At 40.7% G+C, this 24,088-nt stretch overlaps 1 protein-coding gene across 1 annotated transcript in view; it reads right to left on the bottom strand.

The window, feature by feature from the left end:
- Positions 1-1,008: 1,008 nt before the first annotated feature.
- GAD2 (glutamate decarboxylase 2) overlaps positions 1,009-24,088 on the bottom strand; it is an 89,452-nt gene continuing 66,372 nt past the window's right edge. The window contains exons 12-16 of the mRNA XM_072825309.1: positions 23,408-23,486; positions 19,686-19,835; positions 13,304-13,411; positions 12,663-12,752; positions 1,009-4,619 (exon numbers count right to left, since the gene is read on the bottom strand). Of these exons, the coding sequence (XP_072681410.1) occupies positions 4,446-4,619; positions 12,663-12,752; positions 13,304-13,411; positions 19,686-19,835; positions 23,408-23,486 (601 nt within the window). The 3' untranslated portion in view covers positions 1,009-4,445. The remainder of the gene's footprint in view (positions 4,620-12,662; positions 12,753-13,303; positions 13,412-19,685; positions 19,836-23,407; positions 23,487-24,088) is intronic.

Below are 24,088 nucleotides of genomic sequence, written 5' to 3' on the forward strand. Positions count from 1 at the left end.
ATAATGTGAACAAAGGCAGGAATGCACAAGGGGTTCCCTCTTTATTTGGCTATTGTCCACTGGATTCCCTATAAGCAATATTGAAATTATCTAGAAACATTGTCTCCTCCTCCCCATTTTGTCCTCCCCCAGGCCCACATCTGCTCAAAGTAGTATCTGTTTACTCCAGACTAACACATTTTTAAGGGCATCTCGGGCCCATAGGGGCAGCCAGGACCTGATAAGGCACTTCAAGATATTGTCCACCAATTAAATTCCCATGGCTTTCTCGGGTTTAATGTGCCCACTCCTCTTAACCCCTAAGAGCGCGGGAGAAAAGCCCTGAACATGATACCTCCAAAATTCAGAACCCACAGAGGTGCAGAAATAACCAATAACATGCAACAACCTACACATGGCTCACATGTATATGGCATTAATTATATCATGTCTCTCCTGAAAGCTGTGTGAGCCTTGCTGGCATTCCTGGCCCCTGGGCCACAGGCTAGGGTTTTGCTATCGAAGATCCAGGGAAATGGAGAACATATATTTGCTACTGTGAAGACAATATTATTATTATTATCACTTTCGTTGTGATAATTGCAGTGAGGACTTTTTTTGTTTTGTTTTTAGGAGGCCTTATCTTTTCCAGAGTCATATAAAAAATTTGTTGTCAGGGAGGACGTGGGGTGGAGGAATGGGTGAAATGGGATTCAGTCTCCGAATCATTAAATGTGGAAACTGGGTGAGAACTTCACGGGAGTTTATTATACTGTTTTCTCCACTTTTCTATGTGAAATTTTCCGTAATAAAATGATTTCTAAAAAAAGACTGGATCTGATTGAAGAATTGAAGCATGAGAGGTGAAACAATGGCCCTCAGAAGGGACAGCGACTGCAGTAGTACCAGCTCTTTTTCCCCAGCAAAGACCCAAAGACACTCTGGGCTCTGTGACAAGGGAGGGGTCTTGTATTTAGGCAACTCATTAACAAATAAGCTCCACAACAGAAATAAACAAGCAAAGCCCAAGACTGTCCACATTTACACATTTATTTGGGTTTAGAGAGACAACACAGATAAAATACTTTGATCATACACAAGTTTATATTTGGTAAGAAGAACAGGTTGCCACATGTTTATATTTTTTTATTTTTTTCTGTCTTTAGTTATGGTGTCATGTTGGGGAGATGTTGATGTCTTTCAGAAACACCAATTGGGAACAGTATTTTGGAACACGTGACTAATAAATACACAGTGTTTGTACTTAGCATCTGAAAACAGGAGAGCACGTGCAAGATGATACCCACCATCAGGGTCCTTGATTCCCTGGCCTGCTGCTATATTTACACCTGTGCTTTCTTTGTTCATATTCTGAGTCCCTACCCCAAGCCCCAGCGGAGACAGTACCTGCAATTGGGGTGGTTTGTGACACTCCGTGTGGGTTTCTTCTCTTCTCGGAGATGAGTAGCGTTCACCTTGCATTTTGCAAATCACACAGTTATCAAGGGAGATTTCTCAGTAGGGAGCTTAGCCTAGGGCATGTTCTCTGTTAGAGCTGATGTGGAGGGCACACAGTTTAGCAGAAAGAGGGAGAGGGAGAGAGAGAGAGAGAGAGAGAGAGCGAGCACAGGGACAGATGTGGATGTAGTTCATAATATCAATACAGCTACCACACAGAAAAAGACATGTCAATAATAGATTGTACAAGCTTTTACAGCAACATATGTTGATTTGCAACACTGTACAGTTCAGAGCTAAAGTGCACAACCCCAATCTGAGGTGACGAGACAGTGCTATCAATAGAACGAAGGCAACACGATTTATACACACAATTGATGTCCTTAGCTTTCAGTACGCGAAGTCAATACCATTTATGCGTCTCAGATGAAGACATACCACACTTTTTATTTCAAGTATTTAAAAATAAACACAATATTGCTGAATAAATAAAAATGGCCATGTCAATTCTGATTAAGCTAAAACCAGGCTTTTCTAAAATTTGTAAAGGATGGTCCCACATAAAGGCCTTTGGCACTGGGATTTTGAGCTAATGTTCAAAACCACCTTCCTTCTTCCCTCCCTCTCTCCCAAGTAGATTGCAGACTTACTTTAAAGCATATTTATTAAACTACTGGAACCTGTTAGGCTTTTCTTTACCTCCTCTCCTGGGTTATGGTTGGCAGGGATTTCACTGCATAGGATTGGGCAAGACTCCCAGCCAACCTGGAGAAGAATCTGGAAAGGGCAGGAAGTGGGGGAAACAATCTATTTGTAAAGATTATTTTTCTGGAATATCATACATAGGCACAAATGCTTCTCCTTTTAAATACCATCATACCATCAAGTTAAAAAACAGCAGCTTCTGTTAGAGGATCTTTACTGCAAGGTATAAGCATCCTGGAGTTGAGAGGGGTCTATCCAGGTCAGGGCCCCTTCTTCTCAAAGCAGGACAGTGGGCTTGACAGTTAGTGTCTCTGCCTCTGAGGTAGGACCTTTTGGCCTGAGGCTCAAGACTATGTGCATAGCCTCAATGGCCAACTTCTAGAAAGGAAAGGGATGCTTGGCCATTGAACATAGCCTAGACTACTTATTCCTTTATGAAGTTCTGGGGCACAGATAAAAATTTTCTCCTAATCATCATAGGGAACCCATTTACTTCCAAGACAGGAAGGATCCACACCTATGTCGAATTCAAGTATCAATGTTTTTGTATATAATGTAGGAGGAAGAATGTAGGGGCAAGCTCATGCAGATTTCAGATGGTTAGATCTTATGGTTATAGTATAGGGCATTTCTTTTTTTCTTCCCTTGTATCCTTGTAGGCTTTCTAACTAGTAATCTGACTGGTCCATATAGAAAGGATGAATGTTCTAAGGTGGTGCCTGTAGTCTGCATCTGTGAATCTGTAGTCATCATACTACTACTTGGGTTCTGATAAACCGTGGCCCCACAAATATCATTGGGAGTTCTTGCTAGCTTGGGTCTCTCCATCAGGTTTGCAGGGGAAGAAGAATGCTTTAGAGTATTACCCTGAATTCTAAGAATCTACTTAGAATATCTTACTATCTTACTATCTCTGCACACTCTGGTCACTTTGGATTTTGACAAGAGGCAGGTAAAAAAGGTCTTAAGATGCTGTCTCAAAATCTCATGAGAGGAACATAACCCCCTGTGGGATAGAAATTAAGTATTTGGGATTCCCGTGATGGGAAGCCTAGCAGGAGAGAACTTTGGTGAGTAGGAGAGGAAGGGAACTGGAAGAAGCAATTACCCAGGAGGTGAATGACTCCTTCTTGGACAGTGACAATATGGGTGCCCAGGATGACATCATTGTTCTCACAGAGATCTCTTCTCTCACGGCCGAGTTTAATTTTCTGGGCTCACCACCTTCTGGAGTGTGCTTCATTCCTTTTTTGCTCAGGCTGATTAGATTTTATGTTTATTTTTCCCTAATTAATCCAAATGACCTAATAAAAGAATACTGTGTGGGAAGATGCCTCAAGAATGAGCATCTACCTTCTGTTCAAAACAAGCTGAACTGGAAAGCAGAGTACACACAATTACTCTAGTTTTAGTCTAAGATGAAGCTTGGCTTGTCATGTTTACTGAGTGGGTCCACTCAGGGTCAACTGGGTGGAAAACTTAACTGGGAAGAGAATTTTATTGTCCATCTGGTCAGTCATTTTAGAGAACTTGCAATATTCTTTTGTGTTTGTTTTGTAATACTAACTTTAGAGATGTGATAAGCCGCAACATGAATAGAGAGAAGGCATTATCCTTTTTAAGAATTTGTGGGCCTATGTTTCAGAATAACTTTGCTCAGTGTTTTATTGTGCCTCCATTAAAAGAAAGAGAAAAAAAAATCTGGCTTAGTTTTTATATCTGCCCCTGCAGTTTGTATAACCCATATAAAATAAAAATCTATATGTTACAAAATAGGATTTCTTTTTAATATATATATTTTCCTTTTGTAAAATTATATGTATTTAAATACATTTGAAATGTTGCTATAGGTAAATTAGAAATTTTTTTCTAATACTATGAAAAAGGCAAGAGTTTTTATTGTCAACATACATTTTATATGTACTTTCTCCTTTTGACTGCACCCCAAAGAACCTTTTAGGATTCAGGGGCAATTTGGCACTATTCAATCCTACTACTCTGAAGTGAAAATAAAGCTTGATTTGCATACTATATTAAAAGTAAGGGAAGTATTTATAACAATTTTAAGCTTTTCATTATCGATTAGAACACAGCCTCTTGTCACTAATTTTAGAGAGGTATTCTAAACTTAGGAAAGGATTTTTAAAAGGTGCAATGTTTTTTGGATTTTTAAACTGTACTCTACTTTGACACCACAATATAGAAATAGATTTACTTTGGAACAAACTACAAATACATTCACACAGTTTGTGACAACTGAATTGTCTACCTAGAGAATCGAAACAGATTGGTGAGCTATGTTATTATAAATCTTGTCCAAGGCGTTCTATTTCTTCAATCAGGAAGTCGATGTCTTGGTGAGTTGCTGCGGGATTTGAGATAACCATGCGGAAGAAATTGACCTTGTCTCCCAAGGGCTGATAGCTGACCATTGTGGTCCCATACTCCATCATTCGGGCTTTAATCACTGGGGCCACCTGTGGGAGAGACCAGAGCCGCATGGTGACCCCTGGGGACTCTTCTAGTCAAAGAACCCAATATCAAGTAGCATTTTTAGCTTTTAACTAAACAACCAGACTCATATTTCCCCTAAAGGAATTGTCTCCAAGTTTTTTTGGGATCGGAGGACAAGAGCAGTTTAATACATCCAAATTCTTGAGGGTGATAAAATGAATAATAAATGATAGGCTCTGAGGTGCTTGCCCCCTTATCCTTGACTTTCTGAAAAAGAAAACTGCAGGCCCCAAACAGAGTCACTTATGCTAGACCACACCACCAAACCTGAGCTTTATACCTAATCTAATTGCACTTTCAATGTCCCCCAGGAATATAGTCTTAACTGGTCACTCTGGAATCTTCTGGTCAGCATCAATATGGTACTCTGTCACATGGTCTCTCCCCATCTCCCAGAGAAACATGAAGTAATCACCTAATAAGACCCTTCTCCCCAAAGGAAGGTGACCTCACCTGGAATAATTCTCTGTTCTGTTTGTGACTTCCTTGTCCAGCCTTTAAAAACCTCTCCTTTTCTATAAGCTCCTTAGAGCTCCCTCTACTTCCTAGATGGGATGCTGCCCAATTTATGAATCAATTCATAAATCCAGTTAGATCTTTAAAATTTACTCAGTGGAGTTTTTGTTATTTAACAACCATGTAGTTACGGATTTGGGAGAATGGGAAGAATTGGGTGTTGGTTCCAAGGCTAAATAGTTTAGCAATACAGCATTTGGGGGAGGGTTTTTTTTTTTAAACCTCAGTAGATATAAAAACACTGGAAATAAAACATAGTTCAGAGAATGGTAACCAAGAGGTAACTAAGTGATGTCTGAAAATAAGCAGACTTTTGAGGCCCTAAAGCAATTTTCTTTCCTGAGACCCTAAAGCTTTCCAATGTCTTTTCATTCTCCTTTTTGCATCTCAGTTTATAAGATTTTATGAAATACATTCTTTAATCATGATGGAATTCAGCTGTGGCAAAAAGCAGAATATATATATATATATATATATCACAGAATGATTACTGTCAGTAGAGTGTATGAGATGAAGTTCAAACTCTCTAGCTCAGCACAAAGGTATTTTGTCCCTCAGCTCTGAGGATTCATTTCCAAGTGGTCACTAAAATCAATCTTCAACTCTGAGACAAGACCTACAGTCAATATCCCTTGAATGTGCCACACATATTTTTCTTCCTTTACGCTTGTCCTCAGTTTTATTGTGTCACACTTCTTGTCTTGGATTAGAGTCCCCTTTCTCTTCCAGGTTGCATCCTACACACATGCCAAGACTCCACCACAGACTTGATAAAGCATTATAAAGCCTTTCCTGACTCCCCTAGTCCAGTAGCATCTTTTCTTTTTTAAGTTGTAAATACCTGATCTTTACCCATAGATTCTGTCTACAGGATATTCCTTTATTGTCCTCTTACTTATAAGAAAATATAAGTTATCCATAATTTTGAAACTGCAAGCACTGAAGGGCAGACACAGTGTCTTTTACTTCTTTTATTTGCCAGCATAGCACTGTGTGTACCCTGAGGGCTCCGCAAGTCCTTATTAGTTAATAAAGACTAGAATAATAGGGATAGCTATCCAGGAAGAGGAATACATTTAACTTATGTCTAGCTATATGTATGATCTATTCACATTTTTACCATTACAATTTGTAAATATAACATCTGATCGTTTAAATTTATTGTTGCAAATATGTAACCAGGAATGGCTGATATCAGGGAGCTCTAGACTTACTTAGATATACACAGTAAGTAACTCAGTTTGAAATGGGGACTATACCTCACATCATAGTTGGATTCATTTTAATGAATAGTTTGATTCAAAGAGCACACTATTATGAATATGCGATTTTTGAACATCAACACTTAATCATTGGTTTATAGTGAGGTTTTCATCTTCACAGTACTTAATGTGCGAATGACGTATCGTATAAAGGGTTAGTATCCAAATCTATAATTAATTTATAAAGCTCAACACCCAAAAACAAATAATTCAATTAAAAAATGGGCAGAAGGCATGAACAGACATTTCTCCAAAGAAGTATCAGATGGCCAACAGATACATGAGAAGATGCCCAACATCACTCCTCATCAGGGGAAAACAAAAACTACAATGAGATTTTACCTCATACCTCAGCTGACATAAAAAATACAAGAAACAAGTGTTGATGAGGATGTGGAGACAAAGGAACCCTCTTGCATTGTTGGTGGGAATGCAAACTGGTGTAGCCATTCTGGAAAACAGTATGGAGTTTCCTCAAAAAGTTAAAAATAGAATTACTCTACAATCCAGTAATTTCACTACTGGGTATTTACTTTCAAAATACAAAAACACCAATTCAAAGGGATACATGCACCCCTATGTTTATAGCAGCATTATTTACAACATGCAAATTGTGGAAACAGCCCAACTGTCCTTTGATTGATGGATGGATAAAGAAAAGGTGGGGTGTGTGTGTATTAGAATGGGATATTATTTACTCATGGAATTATTATTCACTCATAACAAAATAATGAAATCTTGCCATTTGCAACAATATGCATGTATTTAGAGAGTATTATGCTAAGCAAAATAAGTCAGAGAAAGACAAATACCATATGATTTCATTCATATGTGGAATTTAAAAAATAAAGCAAATGGGGCAGCCCCAGTGGTGTAGCGGTTTAGTGCCGCCTGCAGCCCAGGGCGTGATCCTGGAGACCCTGGATCGAGTCCCACGTCAGGGTCTCTGCATGGAGCCTGCTTCTATTCTATGAATAAATAAATAAAAATCTTAAAAAAATAAAAAATAAAAAAATAAAAATAAAACAAATCATCAAAGGAAAAAAAGACAGAAGAAAACCAAGAAACAGACTCTTAACTATAGAGAACAAACTAATGGTTACCAGAGTAGAGGTGGGGGTGAGCGGGGTGGGGGGGCAAAATAGGTGATGGGGATTAAGGAGTGCACTTATAATGAGCACCAGGGGATGTATGGAAGTGTTGAATCACTATATTGTACACCTGAAAGTAATATAATACTATGCTAACTACTTGAATTAAAATTTAAAATAAAACTAAAAAAATATAAAAACCCCAAAACAAAGTATCCAATATTCAAAACTGACCTATTTCTCATCATGCCCAATTATTAGATACCAAAGAGAAAACCAAGGACAGTTGATCTTCACTTTCATTCCACCCTCATGTCATATGCTGAACCTAATTTCATTCATCTAAAAAATGAATGTGTATGATGATTCCAGCACTAGGATTTTCTTTTCTTTTTTTTTGGAGGCACTGGGATTTTCTGATTCTAGGTTAACAGTTTCTTAGGTTTCTTTCTGCCACTTCTTTATTACACAGGAAGGTAATATAAAGAGGAATATTTCTGTTGGGTTGATCCTTCTTTCCCCTAAAGGTTTAAGGTTGTACATAGAGCATTGGGCTCATCCCAGGGAACAAGTATGAAAACAAATTTAAATATCTCAAGTCTGGGATTAAGTTCTGAAAGTGGATCTACTAGAATATTCTAGCATAAGAACATGAAATTTATCACTTTGTGCTATGAGACATGGCAAATCAATGTGTTCCTGGGGAGAGAAATCCCAAATTAGGAAAGGAATTCCAAATCCATGTGTCTACAGGAATTTTAGGAAGAATCACATAACTATTCCTTAATTTTTATTTTTGTAATAAATCATGCTTGCTCTTTAGAACTGATAAAAACAATGATAATGCTTTCCTCAGTGAATTAAACTCTGATTTCAATTTCATGGGCCATCCAACCAAAACCTCATGGAAATGGTTTTAATTACTAAAGACAATCATCTCTAACTTTTCAGATAAATCAAATCAAAGGTCAAAAATTTAAATGGTAACAGTTATCATCCCAAACAGGTTTTTGTGTAAAGTCAGATCAAATTCCTCCAGTTCCTGAAGCTGGGTTGGAGAAATCACAGTTGTCTAAATTCATGACTTTTAATTGCTTCCAGAAAATGGGGATGAATTAAAATTAGCAGGAACATGGAACATCTACTTTATTGCATAATCACTAATTGCAAGTTCAGAAGGCAAATAAGATTCTGACTCTTCTGATGAATATATAGCATTTTCACTTATTTCTAGATGTTTTCTTTTGGTCATATTCCCAGTTCTATTGAATAAAGAGAGTCAGAAAAGAGAGGCTGCATGTTGAAGATTTCACTAAAGACCTACTCACCAGGAGCTCTTAGGGCTGCCTTATGAGTTTTAGGGTGTCATTTTCTCCCTTGTGTTGTTAGCTTTTACGATCCCTTAGAAAACAATAACCAGGGAACTATCCCATCATTTGAATCCACATTTGTTTCTCCCAAGAGAGCTCAGGTTAAAGCATCACAGAATCAGGGAAATGTATTTTTTCACTATGTATCACAAAACCTTTTGTTTTGAAATCTTGGAAATACGAAGTTTTTGGAAAAATGAAAAAGAATAACTGTACATACTTTAAAATTTCACAAATTAAATTCCTCGTTACATTTAACAACATAGACTTTGGAAGAGTGACACCTTAAAAGTTGAGGCCAATCTACTTCCTTGCCAATGGACTTTTCAATCTATTGTTGACCTTTTGGATATCCATCAATCATTATAGGACTGGTAGGAGCTGGGATCAGATACACAGATAATTATCCAATACAATGGAATAAAATACAAGGCTAAGATGATGAAGAACCAGGATTCTTGTCTGATGCATGCCCACATGGACTCCACCTGCTGGCCCTGCCTTGTGTCTAAGGCATCTGCATATGGTCATATGGCACCCCAGGCCTTCTGTGTCCCCTGTGCCTCAGTGACGATGAGCCACCTGCACACTCACAGCCCTGACCAGGCAGCAGGAAATGCACCAACCAGATGCTCATCTTAGCCTCCCTCATGTAGTTGTTGACTCTGCTCATAATAATAACTACCAGGTAGTTATTCTGCACAGCAGACTCCACAGATTCCTCCCATTTGGGGGTCTATATCAGCACTGACTGAGAGAACTTTATGTAGTGATAGAGATGTGTTGTATCTCCTCTATCTGCTACAGCAGCCACTAATCACAAGTCAAGCTCTTGAAATGTGGTGAGTGCAACTGTAGAAGTAAACTTCTGGCAGAATTTAATTTTGATTGATTTAAATTTAAATGCCACATGTGGCTATTGATACCATATTGGTGATCTATTTTATTTTACCTCCACTGTTTTCCCTCTGGGGTTGTGTGTATGTGTACGTGTGTGAACATGTGAAGATTTACTGATGCCGGGACATTATACTTTAAGGATACTTAAGAAGAAACTTTTCTGAAACTCTGAAAAATTATTGACATAAATAAACAAAAGTTAACCTTGATATTTAATGTGGTTCTATTGTGAATTGCAACTCTGAATTGCTGAATTCTCTATATTCTAGCCAGGAAAATGGAATCACAGAAGACTTTCAAATTTGAATTACCAACTGTATAAAAATAGTTGACTACTATTCTAATGGCTTTCCCCAGAAATAGTCTCCATTCTCATCACAGTTTATGTGATTTGCTAAAACCCGAGAGGTATCTGAAAAGAGCTATATTGAAATGGGGGAAATTTAGAGTTGAGTTTTGCTCAGAAAGTAGTGGGGAAAACCACTTTCTGTTCTGTTTTCCAATCTTGCCCCATCCCTCAGCCCAGCAAAAATAAATTGATTCAACAAATGAAATCAGCCAAATTACTCCTTGGATTCTGTCTGGTCATTGGGTTCATTAAAGAGGTAGAGCCAGTAAGAATGAAAACCTCTAATTTCTAACTAACTTGTTAAATAAAATTAGTTATTGGTAAGATGATACAGACTATGAAGAAGCTATACCATAAAACTTCAGGAGAAAATATGAATTCTTTCCTCTTAAATGACAACAGGCCTCTTTTTGCCTCCATCATCCTCTCCAACGTGACCGTCACCCTGCCTCCCTCCTACTGCTTGGGCTTGATTTCTTGCAATGAACAAATGAGCTAACTTCATTAAAACTTCAAGCATGACCATGACCCCTCCTCTCTAGACACATGCACCAATGGATCCCCATTCCAGAAGCTTTCTTCCATGCATTCCTCTGGGTCAGTGGCTCTGCGCCTGGGCTGCACATTGAGATCACCTGGAGAGCTTTTAGAACCATTCCCAAGCCCATCCAAAACCAACTGGATTAAATTATCAGGGTTAAGACCTGGTCATCTATAAAGCTTTAGGCTGATTCTAATGTGCCACCAGGATTGCAAACCACTACCCTTAGTAGGAGGCTATGACACCTCAACTCTGTGTCAGTTTCCTCCTGATGAGGGTTTGGTCTTGGACTGTCTACTGGCAGGTGTTCACATTTATAAGCTGTTCGGAAGATTTTAAATCCACACAAAATCCTGTTGTTTGACATAGAAGGAAATAAAGTATTCTGAGAGGTCAGTGAGGCAGCCCAGCCTCCTTTGCAGTGGGGGAGAGGGCCTTCCCTGCTCCTGGCAGTGACTGGAGAAAGTCGCCTCCTTTGTGGTAAATGGAAAACCAACAAATCAACTAATCCAACCCTTGAGATCCAAATATACAAAATCATCCCTAGTTTCCTATTTCTTCACACTGGGATGGGGCCCCAAATTTACGTCCTTTCAAGATTCTTTGTTGCACATCATAAGCCAAATTTCACCCTTACCTAAATGACGAGAGCAGGAGAAGAAAAGAGGTCAAGGATATCTTACTGGCTGCAGAAGAATTTGAAGCCCAAATCCTCTGGCTCTGGAGTCAGTGATTTTGGAAAAGTGATTTTTTAAAAAGTCTCCCTGTGCTTCAGTTTCCCCATCAGCAAAATAGGGACAGTTGTGCTTCCCACATTAGGTTGAAATAAGTTTCTAGGCCCATGATGGGGTTGCTCCTGCCTAGGATGTCACATCAGGAAATGTACACTTAACTTTTATGTCCCTGTAAATGCTCTGTTTGACCAGAAACATGGAATGTCCAGTCAGCCAATCCCCAACGTCAATTCAACCCTGCACTCTATTCTTATTTTGTTGTTCCTTACTCATTTCTTTCTCTTTTCTTTCTTTCTTTTTTTCTTTTAGAGAAAGAGAGAGGGTGCATGAGTGCATGCATGCATGCACACAAATGGGTGGGAAGGGGCAGAGGGAGAGGAAAGAGAGAATCTCAAGCTTGCTCCACACCCAGCATGGAGCCCAATGTGCAGCTCCATCTCACAACCCTGAGATCATGACCTGAGCCAAAATCAAGAGTCGGACGCTTAACCGACTAAGCCGCTTAGGTGCCCTTCCTTACTCACTTTCTGTCTTTCTCTTCCCATTCCTTATTCTTTATCCTCTAAAAGCTTCTTGCATTCCACCCCATTTTTCAATTCTCTGGACCCCTGGGAAGGGAGGCTGCCCGCTTCATGAAGTGTTAAATAAAGTTTGTTTGTGTCACCTCAATTGTCTCCTTTAGTCATTTCTAACACTTAATATAGTTGAGTGTTGTAATGCTAGATAACAGTTGAGCCTGGGACATGATATGCACTCTACACAGTGGCCATTAGTATTGTTCCCTGCCCCATTACCTCCTGGGGCTCAGCAGAGCTCTAAAGACTCCATAGAGCAGCCTTGACCTTAGCATCTCAAGAGAGTCAGCGGAAACTCTGATTTCTAACCATCTCTGGTGCCTGAAATCTCTTCTGTGCTTATAACTGGATGAGCACAGACGGTTTGGCTTGGCAGGTCAGCCAACTTCACCAAAGGTTTTTGCTGCATTGTGAATGGCAGTCAAGCTAACACCTGACTGCTTATTTTAAGACATCATAAACTTCCTCTCAGGAATCAAAGACGAGAATGGAAAAGTCTAGGTAGACCAGCTCCGGTTCTGTAGGAGCCTGTGAAGGGGAGTGGGCCTGCGTGCCAAGGTCGAGGTTGGATTTCTCCTAGAGACACATGCATGTCAGAGGGACACCGTGCATGTGAAAGGCCCAATGAACATACCACTGCGCACACCAGAGGAGCCTGTATCACTTACCTTTGAGAGGCGGTTCATTCTCTCTTCATTGTCTTCCAGGACACGCAAACTTGGAGGCACGTACCAGAAGCAGACATTTGTGTGCTGAGGCTGCAAGGGGGAAAGGTAGGATTCACACTCAGCCCATGGCAGCAATTTAGAAAATGCCAAGGACATTTCAAATCTTTTCTGCAGCTTCCGAATGTAATTTCTTTTTTTTTTTTTTTTTAATTTTTATTTATTTATGATAGTCACACAGAGAGAGAGAGAGAGAGAGGCAGAGACATAGGCAGAAGGAGAAGCAGGCTCCATGCACCGGGAGCCCGACGTGGGATTCGATCCCGGGTCTCCAGGATCGCGCCCTGGGCCAAAGGCAGGCGCCAAACCGCTGCGCCACCCAGGGATCCCCCGAATGTAATTTCTATTTTGAGCCTATACTCCCTTTTGGAGTGCCTGACTTTCACCACATTACACAGAGCTATTGTTTTGTGAGTTTGATTTTTTACTCCAGTTTGGGACAGCTACCCCATCAGCCCAGCTTCTCCCTTGTAACAGTCCCACTTACCTGGACAGTACACGATTGACATTAAAAAAAAAAAAAATCAGTGATAAGAACTGGAACTGACTTAACTTTTGGGGAGCATAGGGACCAGAATACGTACCTTTCCATCAAACACCATTTCGTATCCTTCTCGGTTTTTTATGATACTGTATAAATACTCAGCCAGCTCCAGGCACTTATCAATATGTGCTTCAAACCCAGTGGTGCCCTGAGAAAGAGAAGAAGAAAGCCCATCAGGCTGGCTGAGAAAGGCGAGTAAGCTCTCTATGGGATTAATCTCCCCGGATGGTTTCTCTGCCAACCTCCACCCCAGCTCTGCTCCACACTTTCCTTGCACAAGACTGCTTATAGGGGCTTTCCTAGTGACTATTTCTCCTTTGATGCTCTCCCCTCAGGTGTTTTTGTTCCTTTCATGTCATCACAGCTCCCTACAGCGGATTCCTTTTCTTCCCGAGCCTCCATTCTCTAGGCAATTATTTTGATTACTCGAGGGGAAAATTTGCCTCTGCCATCCCGAGGGGTAATTATGGAAGTCATTAATGACAGGAGGCTGGGCTATTCTCCTCCTGTGGAGAAGCATCATCAGAGACACCCCCGGCCAGCATGCCTGCTTAGCCTCTGCCCATCATGAAAATTTACCATTTCCAGACCCCACTTTTGTTCACTAGTGTACCCTCATTATAGAACAAATAGGGTAGGTACTCAGTAGATATTTGTTGAACAAATGAATGTATGACTCTTAGGGGCACGCAGATGCTTTGTTAGCTTGTCATTGTGCAAAGCTCATTAGATTTCTCCTCTGGGGATAAATGACTCATGTATTTGTAATGGGGAGCATTATCAGAGAGGTCTTTTTAGTTTCCGGCTCTGGAAGCCCAGGATCTGGATTTGGAAAAAACAACACTATAGCCGAGGACTGGTGCTGTTTGATGGACCTCAGGACACTCTGGGGAGTTACTTTTCAAAATGGCTTTCCTCCTAACTCCTTCAGCATTTGTGGCGCACTAATGGAAAACAGCTAATGCTCATCCTAGGAACACTTAGAACAGGCCAACCAGTGACTGATCCAACATGGAAACCTGAGGGTGCAGCTGGAATGGATAGAAGATGGGCCCACATTCCTACTGATGATCTCATCACCTCAGCTAAGAGGGAGATGCAGTATAGACAGTGATTTCAACATCTTGAAGCCTTAAAGAAATCTGATGGGGTCAGGAATCATTTCTTTTATTTTTTTAATTTAAATTCAATTAGCCAACATAGAGTACATCATTAGTCTCAGATGTACTGTTCAATAATTTATCAGTTGTTAATAACACCCAATGTTCATCACACCACGTCAGGAATCATTTCTATGGAGATTGTCACCCTAGTTGATTGGTCAGAGTCTGACTTGTTACTGATGACCCCAAGAAAGGGTCCTGATTGATGCCTGAACACTCAGGCCAGAGCCTACCCCACAGACTCTATGACTTTAGGATTTGGGGTCCATTTGGACTGACCTGGCAGTTTGGGTACACTGAGGATGGACCCGAGGTAGGAGGGAGGGAAGTTAATTTTTCTTCAGACTGGACCCTTTTGCATTTAAACTTGCATGTACCTGATCCAGAATATGGCCGGGACCAGTAGGACTCTGGCTCTGTCCAGCCACATGGCCTTGGCTAATCTTACTGGTCACCTGGGAAGGGTGGTGCCTGTGTGATCTCCCTCCCACACAAGGACACAGTAAGGTAGAATGAATGCTCTGAAAAGGAGTTTGATGGTACTGTCGAGACAGTGGGATTGTCCCAGACTGGAGTGGGAGTCCTCTGGCCTTGGCTAGTCTAGGACTTCACTTGAGGTGATTAGGAGTAACCTGACCACCCCTCTAGTTGAAAGGGGGAGTGACATCGGAAACTCTAGAGTGCCTTTAGAAGCCTGGCCTCTCTTCATGTTTGGATATTTATGGGAATAAGATCCATCTTTTATTTTCAAGGTTTTGAAGGCTTTTAGGGGATTCTCTGAAATGTACGCACTCATGAAATACTTGAGTCGTTGTCACATGCTACACAGTTCTTATTCTGAGAATGACCACAGCCCCTGGAGAACTTAATCAGACATGGCATTACCATGACCTGGCTTGCTAGGAAGGAAGCTGAGGGCTCTGAGGGGCGCCCCTCAGGGGAAATCTGCACCCCTAGCGTCAGAGTTATGCTGAGGCAACTTCGAGAGAAAGATGGTTTTGTTTGCTCCCTCCTTGCCACATGCTTAGGATCGGTTTGGGCTGACCAGGCTGAAATGCACGCTCCACAAGGGCGCAGACTGGTGCTTCTTTTGCTCGCTATTGTCTTCCTCATACCAGCGGGGCTGGCAGACATCAGGTGCTCACGCACAGTACATTTGTTGGACGGGTGGGTGAATGAATGGAAGTATACTTTTCATCTGCAGGGCAGCATTTTTACCCACTGTGTTCTTAAGGAACCACTTGTATCGGCACCAGGTTAATTATGTCGACAGCGTAGACTCTCAGATCCCAGCCCAGACCCCCCCGAGTCCGAATTTCAGGAAGAGTGTTTTCTTCTTCAAAGATATCACTGTCTGCCAGTGTTCAGCTCCTGCTCCTGTGTTATCCCTGGGGCCTGACACCATCAGCGCTGCTCACCGTTCTCTGCTTCTAAAAACCCTCATCTCATGCTCTCTAGCCCCCAGAAATGCCACTTCAGAAATAATGATTGAATCCCTACTACCTTCATTCTCACTGCTAGCCCCCTACTGAGGCCCTCTTTCTATCTGGATGTTAGCTCCCTAATTACCCTCCTAGCTACCTAGACTCTCCACTAGCGTCAGACCTGCTTTTGCAGTGTCTTCCCAGCTCTGCTGGTTGAAATCCTACATATTCTCCTATCCTGTCCTAGATCATCTCCAAGGTGACCTCTTCATAAATCATTCTTGGCTCTCAAACTAGGAATAGGCTCTCCTTTCACTTCTCGTGCATCTGTGTTTCTTTTACAGCCAGTTATACTGTCTTCTGTGATGGTTATCTGTGCATTTATCTTACCTCGTCTGGAAAATTGTGGCCCCTTCATCCCACCCAGCATCAGGCACGATAACAGTCATTATCTACTTATTACAATTAATATTTTAGAGAGAAAGTGAATATTCATTCAATCACTCAGCAAAGGGTGCCTGGCATGACTTTCCCTTTAATAGTTTTCTCCTGGTATTTTTTTTTCTCAGCTTTTGACCAGTCCCTCTGTTATCTACATTTTTAATGAGGGAGGCCAACCACAGAAGACGATAAGGAAATTTGCATAATTTTCTATGCAAACTTGAATGATTTGCATAATTTGCATATGTAAACAGATTTACCATGAAAACTAGGTATTTATGTATTAAGCCATCCTCGCAGCCCTAAAATTAAGGTATGTTCTTTCTTCTTTCTTTCTTTCTTTCTTTCTTTCTTTCTTTCTTTCTTTCTTTTTTTCTTTCCTTCTTTCTTTCTCTCTTCCTACCTACCTTCCTTCCTTCTTTCCTCCTCTTTTTAAAAAAATATTTTATTTATTCATGAGACACACACACACACACAGAGGGGCAGAGACATAGGCAGAGGGAGAAGCAGGCTCCCCATAGGGAGCCCAATGCGGCGGGGGTGGGGGGGGTGGGGGGTGTGGGGAGGCAATCCAGGGACTCTGGGATCACATCCTGAGCCAAAGGCAGATGCTCAAACACTGAGCCATCCTGGCATCCTCTCTTTCTTTTTTTCTTTTTCTCTCTCCCTTGCTCTCTCTCCCCTTCTCACCTTCCCTCTTTATCTCTCTCTTTCTTTCTTTTTTTTTTTTTTCTATCTACACTGAGTTTTAACCACTGAGGGAATCTGTAAAATCTGGAAAATAGTCATCAAGTCTTACTTAGCATTCTCTAATAAAATACAAACCAAATGAAAGGTCTCTTCAATAAGAACAGAATTGAGGGCAGGCACAGGGCCTTTGCTTATGACAGGCTTATATATTGCACTATTGTCTAGAATGCCTGCTAGCATCCACATCAAGAAGCTCATTTTTTACACACAGTTGCTCTCATCAAATTCTCTTGGACTTAATGGGATGGCTGTCTTCAGTGCATTCAGCTACATCAGTCATTAACAGATTAAAGAATATGTATAGTCAGGTCAGTAATTTTCTTGTGGTTTGTATTGCTAAGGAGAAAATATGGATTCACTTGAATACCGCATTTCCCAGGCAGATTCAAGAATAGAGGGTTTACTGATTAATGCTGGCCCCTCAGTATTTTTCTTGCAGATCATTTTCCTCTGCCCGAGAGGATACCAGATAGAATGTCATAGCCAACTCTTTCTTGGTCCTTCCGAGGGCAGGCTGACTTCTTCCCTGGATGGCATCACTAGAGAGCTCTCACAAGAGGGTGATTACCTTCCCTGCATCTCTGGATTGTAGGACTGAGCTGAGGACTTTTATCATTATTACCATTTCATTTTGCAAAACACACAGCTTTAAGTTGAAAAGCAAATAGAAGTTTTTGCCATTTACGTGTCTAGATACTGGAGCATGAGGAATTAAAGGAACATGCATCTGTAATTTATGGCTAAATTATGCGGCTACTGGCATTGTTCCTTTTTTTTCTTCCCTCTCCTGGTGCCTTTATTTCAGTGCGTTACATACTGGATCTTCGGCCCTTATTTCAGGCTTCAGCTGTTCCTCTTGTTTCATTCACAACTGATGGCCTCCAAATCATTTCTCTTAGAGCCAGCCGCTGCCCCATGCTGGCGAGGAGGCTTCAGACAGAGAAGGGAGCAGCAGGAACTGATGAACCATGAGAGGAACACTTTTGTATAAATATAGCTAATGATCATCATCTTAATAGAAACACCGTAGGAAGAAGGAGACAAAAAGGACAATACTGAACAATATTTAGAGATCAAGCTTTCCTCAACTACCTAGCTGATACTCACTTTCATCATTTTTGATTCCCACCAATCAATGAAATGAAAAACCTACCCATTTTCCAACCGTTTAAGAGGATGCCAGTAATTCCTGTTCTTTATTTATTTGTTTTTGCCAAATGAAAGTGTCAATCCAACAGAATAATGAGTCTCATCTTGGGTGGTGGGGACCCAGTAAGTATCCTTGGCAGGCTCTCATCTTTCAAGAGAGGAGGGGGCCCCTGCCCAGGTCAAGGGACAGGAGCCCATCCATCTGACACCTCCTTGACGGGGCAATGACTCCACACAGCTGCTGGATATTTAGCAGCCCTTAGAGGAAATTCAGCTAGGGCAAAGACTCTTCTGGAGGTTGGTCTGAAGAATATGTAGCCCAGCCATCCCCGGACACCATCTAAGAGTTATTTCTGCAATAAGTGAGACCATCTTTGTACTTAAACAGCCTTTTTCCTGAATAGATTTAAAGAAGATTCCATAAGAGGGTTGTCGACTACATTATTTCACTCCCAAGCCCCCTCTCTTTCTTGTTAGTTCTCTGGCTCTCTCATTGCTTAAGGCATTCAGTTGACTCTGGAACATCTGACAAACAACAACATATGGAACTTGCTTCTGTAGACGTGATTCATGCCTCTTCACACGAATCCTGGGGAAGAGCACAATCTTTGGCCTCATCCTGGCAGGTCATACTCATGCTGACCAAGTTATCTATGAATCCCTTGGGACTGAAGTGCCACCTGTTTGTGTGAGCTACTGAGAAAGCATATAGCCCAATCTGTGGCCCTTCTCTCTAGCACACTGCATGCCAGCCTTCCTCTAAACATTCCCTTTCCTTCCTTTGTCAAGTTTCTCTTGTGGACTTTTTGAGTGGGTTGGGTTTTCTAGCAGTTGGTTTACTTTGGCATGTCCAGCTGGCTCTGGCCGTTGCCTCCTGTGGGAGGTAAATGAAACCAGGTGGGAAGTCACTGATTTGTGACATTGAAACTAGGAATCTGGTCAAGATGAAAAAGAAACACTTTGCCCTTTCCAGCCTGCTTACATGCCAGCATGCAGGTACACTCTCTGAAGGCTGCAATTAGGTCCAGCAGGTACTGCACAGCATTGGTTACAGAGTGTCTGTTTCTGAGAGGAGTGATCAAGGATAGTTAAATTCTGGGGTAAATAGAGAAACCTTACAGAAGGGGGTTCCTGTTTTTGTCCTCCAAACAAAAATAGTTGTAGCATTACTCTTCCCAAGGAATCTGTCAGTGGATAAAATCCAAGAGTTGAGAGACAACAACAACAAGAACAAAACAGCAACAAAACATCTCTTAAGAATCCAGATGTTCTGCTCTATAAACAACCTGGGTTTGTTTTCTAGATGAGCGAGCATTAGAAGCAATTTGGCTTATGTTCTTGGCCACGTGGAAGGCAGATATCTAGATACAGGATTAAAGAAACTTAATCTTGGGGATAATTTTCAATTTGGAAATCCATTTTTTACCACATTATAAAGGTCACTAGACACAGTTTCTGTCTTTAGTTAACATTCAGCCATTCCATGCATGCTCACCTTTGCCCTCCACATTAGCCATAATTTAAAAACATCAACGTGGCGTCCACACTGTAAGGCCTTATCCCCAGTATCATAGGACAGGTCATAGTGTTTATCTTGCTGGAAGAGGTAGGAGGCATGCATCTGGTTGCAACTCTGCATCAATCCCTAGAAGAGAAGAGAAAACTTAGGAAACTACTGACTTCATTGGGTATTCTGTTAGATATACATTGTGGTGAAAATTATTGAGAAAAAAATTTTTTTAAAGGGAAACTGAATTTGTCAGAGAAGGAAAGCAGGAAGAATCAAATTTTTTAAATGGGGCCAAGGGGCACCTGGGTGGCTCAATCGGTTAAGTGTCTGACTCTTGATTTCATCTGAAGTCATGATCTCAGGGTCATGAGATTGAGCCCCAAATCAAGCCCTGCATGAAGCCTACTTAAGGTTCTCTCCTGCCCCTCCCCACTCCCCCCCCCCCCGCCACTGCTCCTTTGCTTGTGCATGCATGTGCACACACACTCTCTCTCTCTAAAAAAGTGAAAAATAAAATGGGGCCAATATCTGGACAATATGAACTGTTGGGATAGGTCAATTCTGTGGGATAAATAGCTCAGGGTCAAATGTAACTACAGGTTAACAACAAGGGCATAGATGGTTTTACTCTCCTTTTAAGAGAATGTGTTCATTTAGAAACAATCATAATCAGAGTATAATGTTCATTCTTTGAGGGAACATCCTGCTGTTTTGGTTTTGCTGTAATTAAAATACTTTAGAAACTCTCTGGTTCTGTAAAATACTAATAGTGTGATTATTCTAGTGTTTCATTCACACTTAGTTCAAGTACTTTATCATTGGGCTGTTAGGTTTTGAGTTCTCTTTGGAAGTCATAGCTTTTAATACAGAATATTGCTACATTTTTATGCTGAAATCTAAAACAATAAAAGCATTGTTATTCTGAGATGTCTTAACCAACCTTTTAAATGCCATGTTCCCCTTTCAAGAGTGGTAGGAGCTTCAGTACTGCATTTTTATACTTGTTTGCTTGTGGTGGTTACAGTGGGATGTTTCACTGCCAATGATCATTAATTTGCCCCAGCATAAGAAGCTTAGTATGGAAAATGGGTGGCAAAGTGACTGAACTATTCCGAAGAACAGTGAATGAATCATGCTCTGACTAAAACAGCATTGTCAATCTCCTCACCAGAAACCCCACCACGTTTCAATTTGTCACGAACCACAGGAAGCCTTTGACTCTTTCATTATCTGCAGTATAATTGTGATTGTACAGAAGCTTTGGCGCTTGTTTTTTTTTTTTTTTCTTGTGACTCATGACAAGAGAAGACTAAAATGTGATCACCTAGTTGAAGTTAGAATTCTTTACAAAAAATTTATCAAATGAGAACAAAACGTAATGCAACTAAAATTTAACTGGGTCCTGAAAGACCAGATGTTAGGCAATGAGGTTGGGTTTGACCCTATAGTTTGTGCTTCATTTGCAGTGGAATTCATTGTTATTTTTTTGAGAGTGAGGGAAATTAAAGGATTGTAATAGAGCAGGGGAATGACATTGGATTTGAAAAAGAAAATTCACTTGAAGACCAATAAGATTGAAAATTGCAACGTTTCTATTTTGTTTGTCTCAGAAGCTTGGCCTGAAGCTCATTCACAAAAAAAAAGGTTCCAACAGTCATAAAGGAGACCACCCAAGAGTGTGGAATGATGGATAAAGTGGATCTGGGATAGGAAAAGCAGCTCAAAACACAGGACCTCTCAAAGGCTGGCCAAGCACCCATCTCACTGTATAAATGGATAAATAAAAGTGATGTTTTTCACATAAAGGGCCTTGATGTGATGATACTCTGATTCTAAGCCATTAAAATTATAGACCATTATGTGGCCAACTATTTTAAGTACACTCATAGTTGCTGTGCTATAAGATAGTTGCTGTAAAAGAAATTCCCATGGTCAAATAAATTTAGGAAACTATACCCTAAATCCCTTCTTCAAAGATACTTGCAATGTATATCACCATATTAAAGGCTCTGACATGCCTTGAAGTAATTAAACTTCCTTTTAACTCTTTAATCTAAAATCTCCCAGGCTTTTTTTAAACCGAGAACTCTCTTATCACAGAATACTTAATACATTATTAAGTATTTATTTATAAGTATTACATTTATTCCTTACCTCTCAATAAGGGACATGCTGTCAGAGCAACATAAACTCTTGGATTTGGAAGGGATCCTAGAGCTTTTATTTTATTCCTTCTAATGAAGGAATCCTCTTACTAATAAGTGACTGTCCAATCTCCAATCACTTCCCTTGGTGGTGAATTTATTCCTATGCAAAGCATTCATTATCTCTGGGGAAGCTTAATTTTTAGAAAAGCTTTCCTTTCATTGACCGGAAGTCAGACCTAAAATCATGGCATATTCTGACTGTGCCATCAAATCATTCTACCCAGTGCTACTGACCCAGTTCCCCAAAGCTACAAGGAAAAAATGAATCTCTTCCACTTGAGAGTCATTTAAACTGTGAAGGCTACCATTCTCCAGCCTTTTCAGTTTCTTTTTCTCTTTAAATTAAACATCCTTAATTATTTCAACCATCCTTCTCACATGGTCATCAATCGTTCCCCACTGTTTGAACCCTAGCTTGATGGGGTCCCACATGCAATTTGGCATTGACCTAAGCAAACCACTCCAGGCATGCCTTATCCAGAGGACAGTGGGTAACTACCACCTTCCTCATCCTGAAACTCCACTTTTTTTTCTAACCCATTAATATTTTATGAATGCTAAGTTTCTCTTGACTCATTTTTGACTCTGCTGAGTACAACCTAATGTTCCATGCCTTTTTCACAAGTACAGTTTAGCTAAACCCATATCACTGTGGCTGATTTTCAACAAGGGTACCAAGACCTTTCAATGGAGAAAGAGTAGTCTCTTCAATAAATGGTAGTGGGAGAACTGGATATCCACACGCAAACTCTTACCTCATACCCACAAACATTAACTCAAAATGGTTCAAAGACCTAAATTTAAGAGCTAAATTTAGCTGCATTTTCTTCAGTGTTGGCAAGGATGTAGACTAAATTGGAACTCTCATCATGCTGGTAGGAAAGTAAAATGGTTCAGCGACTTTGGCAGTTCCTCAATGAGGTAAACATAGAATTACCATATGATTCAGCAATTCCATTCCTCCATTGAAAACAGGTCCATTGTTTGAAAACAGATATTCAAACAAATCATTGTACACAAATGCTCAGAGCAGCCCTATTCATAACAGCCAAAAAATAGAATTGACCCAAATGTCCACTGAAGGATGAATGGATAAACAAACTGTGGTATATTCATACAACGGAATATTGTGCAGCCACAAAAGGAATGAAATTTTGGTACACACTATGACAGAAACGAACCTTGCAAATATCATGCTACATAAAATGAGCCACACACACACACAGAGTACAATATAGCTATGTATGAAACATGCCTGTCTTGTCGACTCAAAATAGAACCCTCCTTTACATGGAAATAAGAGCAGGACCATATAATTATCCTCATGAACAATTCCCCCCCCCCTTTTTTTTTTGTTTTGTTTTTTTTCAATTTCCCCTTTTTGGATATGGCTCAGCATTCGAGCTTATGAAATCATCCTGTATTCTGATTCTGCTACCACCCACATTTACTCTACCAAACTCCAATGATGGATTGGGCCATGAATCCGGAAAGACATACCTCTTCTCTAACCAGGAGAGCGGAGCACTGTAAAGGGACGCCCATCATCTTGTGTGGGTTCCATGTCACAGAGTTGGCCCTAAAGGAAAGAAACCGAGTTAAGAGGGTGGCACCTATGACAGGATCAGACTACAAGGTCCTGTGATAGGATGACAGATCTTTGAGGCTCTTATCACTGTTTCTCAGACTCCTGGATGACACTAAATTTATAGAACAAGGTATGGACTCTTAAATCTACAACCTTTTCTTCATCTACAGAGAGAGTAGGTAAGGGCAGGCATCTCATGCGGTGCCCCCTTAGCTTCCCTGGAGGAATTCAGCCAGGCTCCGTGTGGTCTGAGAGCCCCTGTGAGTGACTGGGATCCTCCATTCCAGGGGCCCGTCTTTGGCAGCCAAAGAGCAGGGCACCAAGCAGGTAAAGGGCCCATCCTCACATGCCTCCATTGTTCCTGGAGGCACTACCACTGTGGCCTAGAGCTCAGAGTGATGGCTCATTTCATTATTTTTTTTATTCATTAATTTTGTTCTTCTCACCCAACTTCTCCTCCTTCCTATTCAATTGATTATTACATTTTTCATATGTGTCCTTTCATAATAGCTTTTGGTTCATCCCATTTCCATCTCTTCTCTGGCCCAGAGACATCTTTCTAGACCACAGGTGGGATATGCTATGGCTCCTAT

The sequence above is a fragment of the Canis lupus genome, chromosome 5 (genome assembly GCF_048164855.1).
Source record: "Canis lupus baileyi chromosome 5, mCanLup2.hap1, whole genome shotgun sequence".
NCBI lineage: Eukaryota > Metazoa > Chordata > Mammalia > Carnivora > Canidae > Canis > Canis lupus.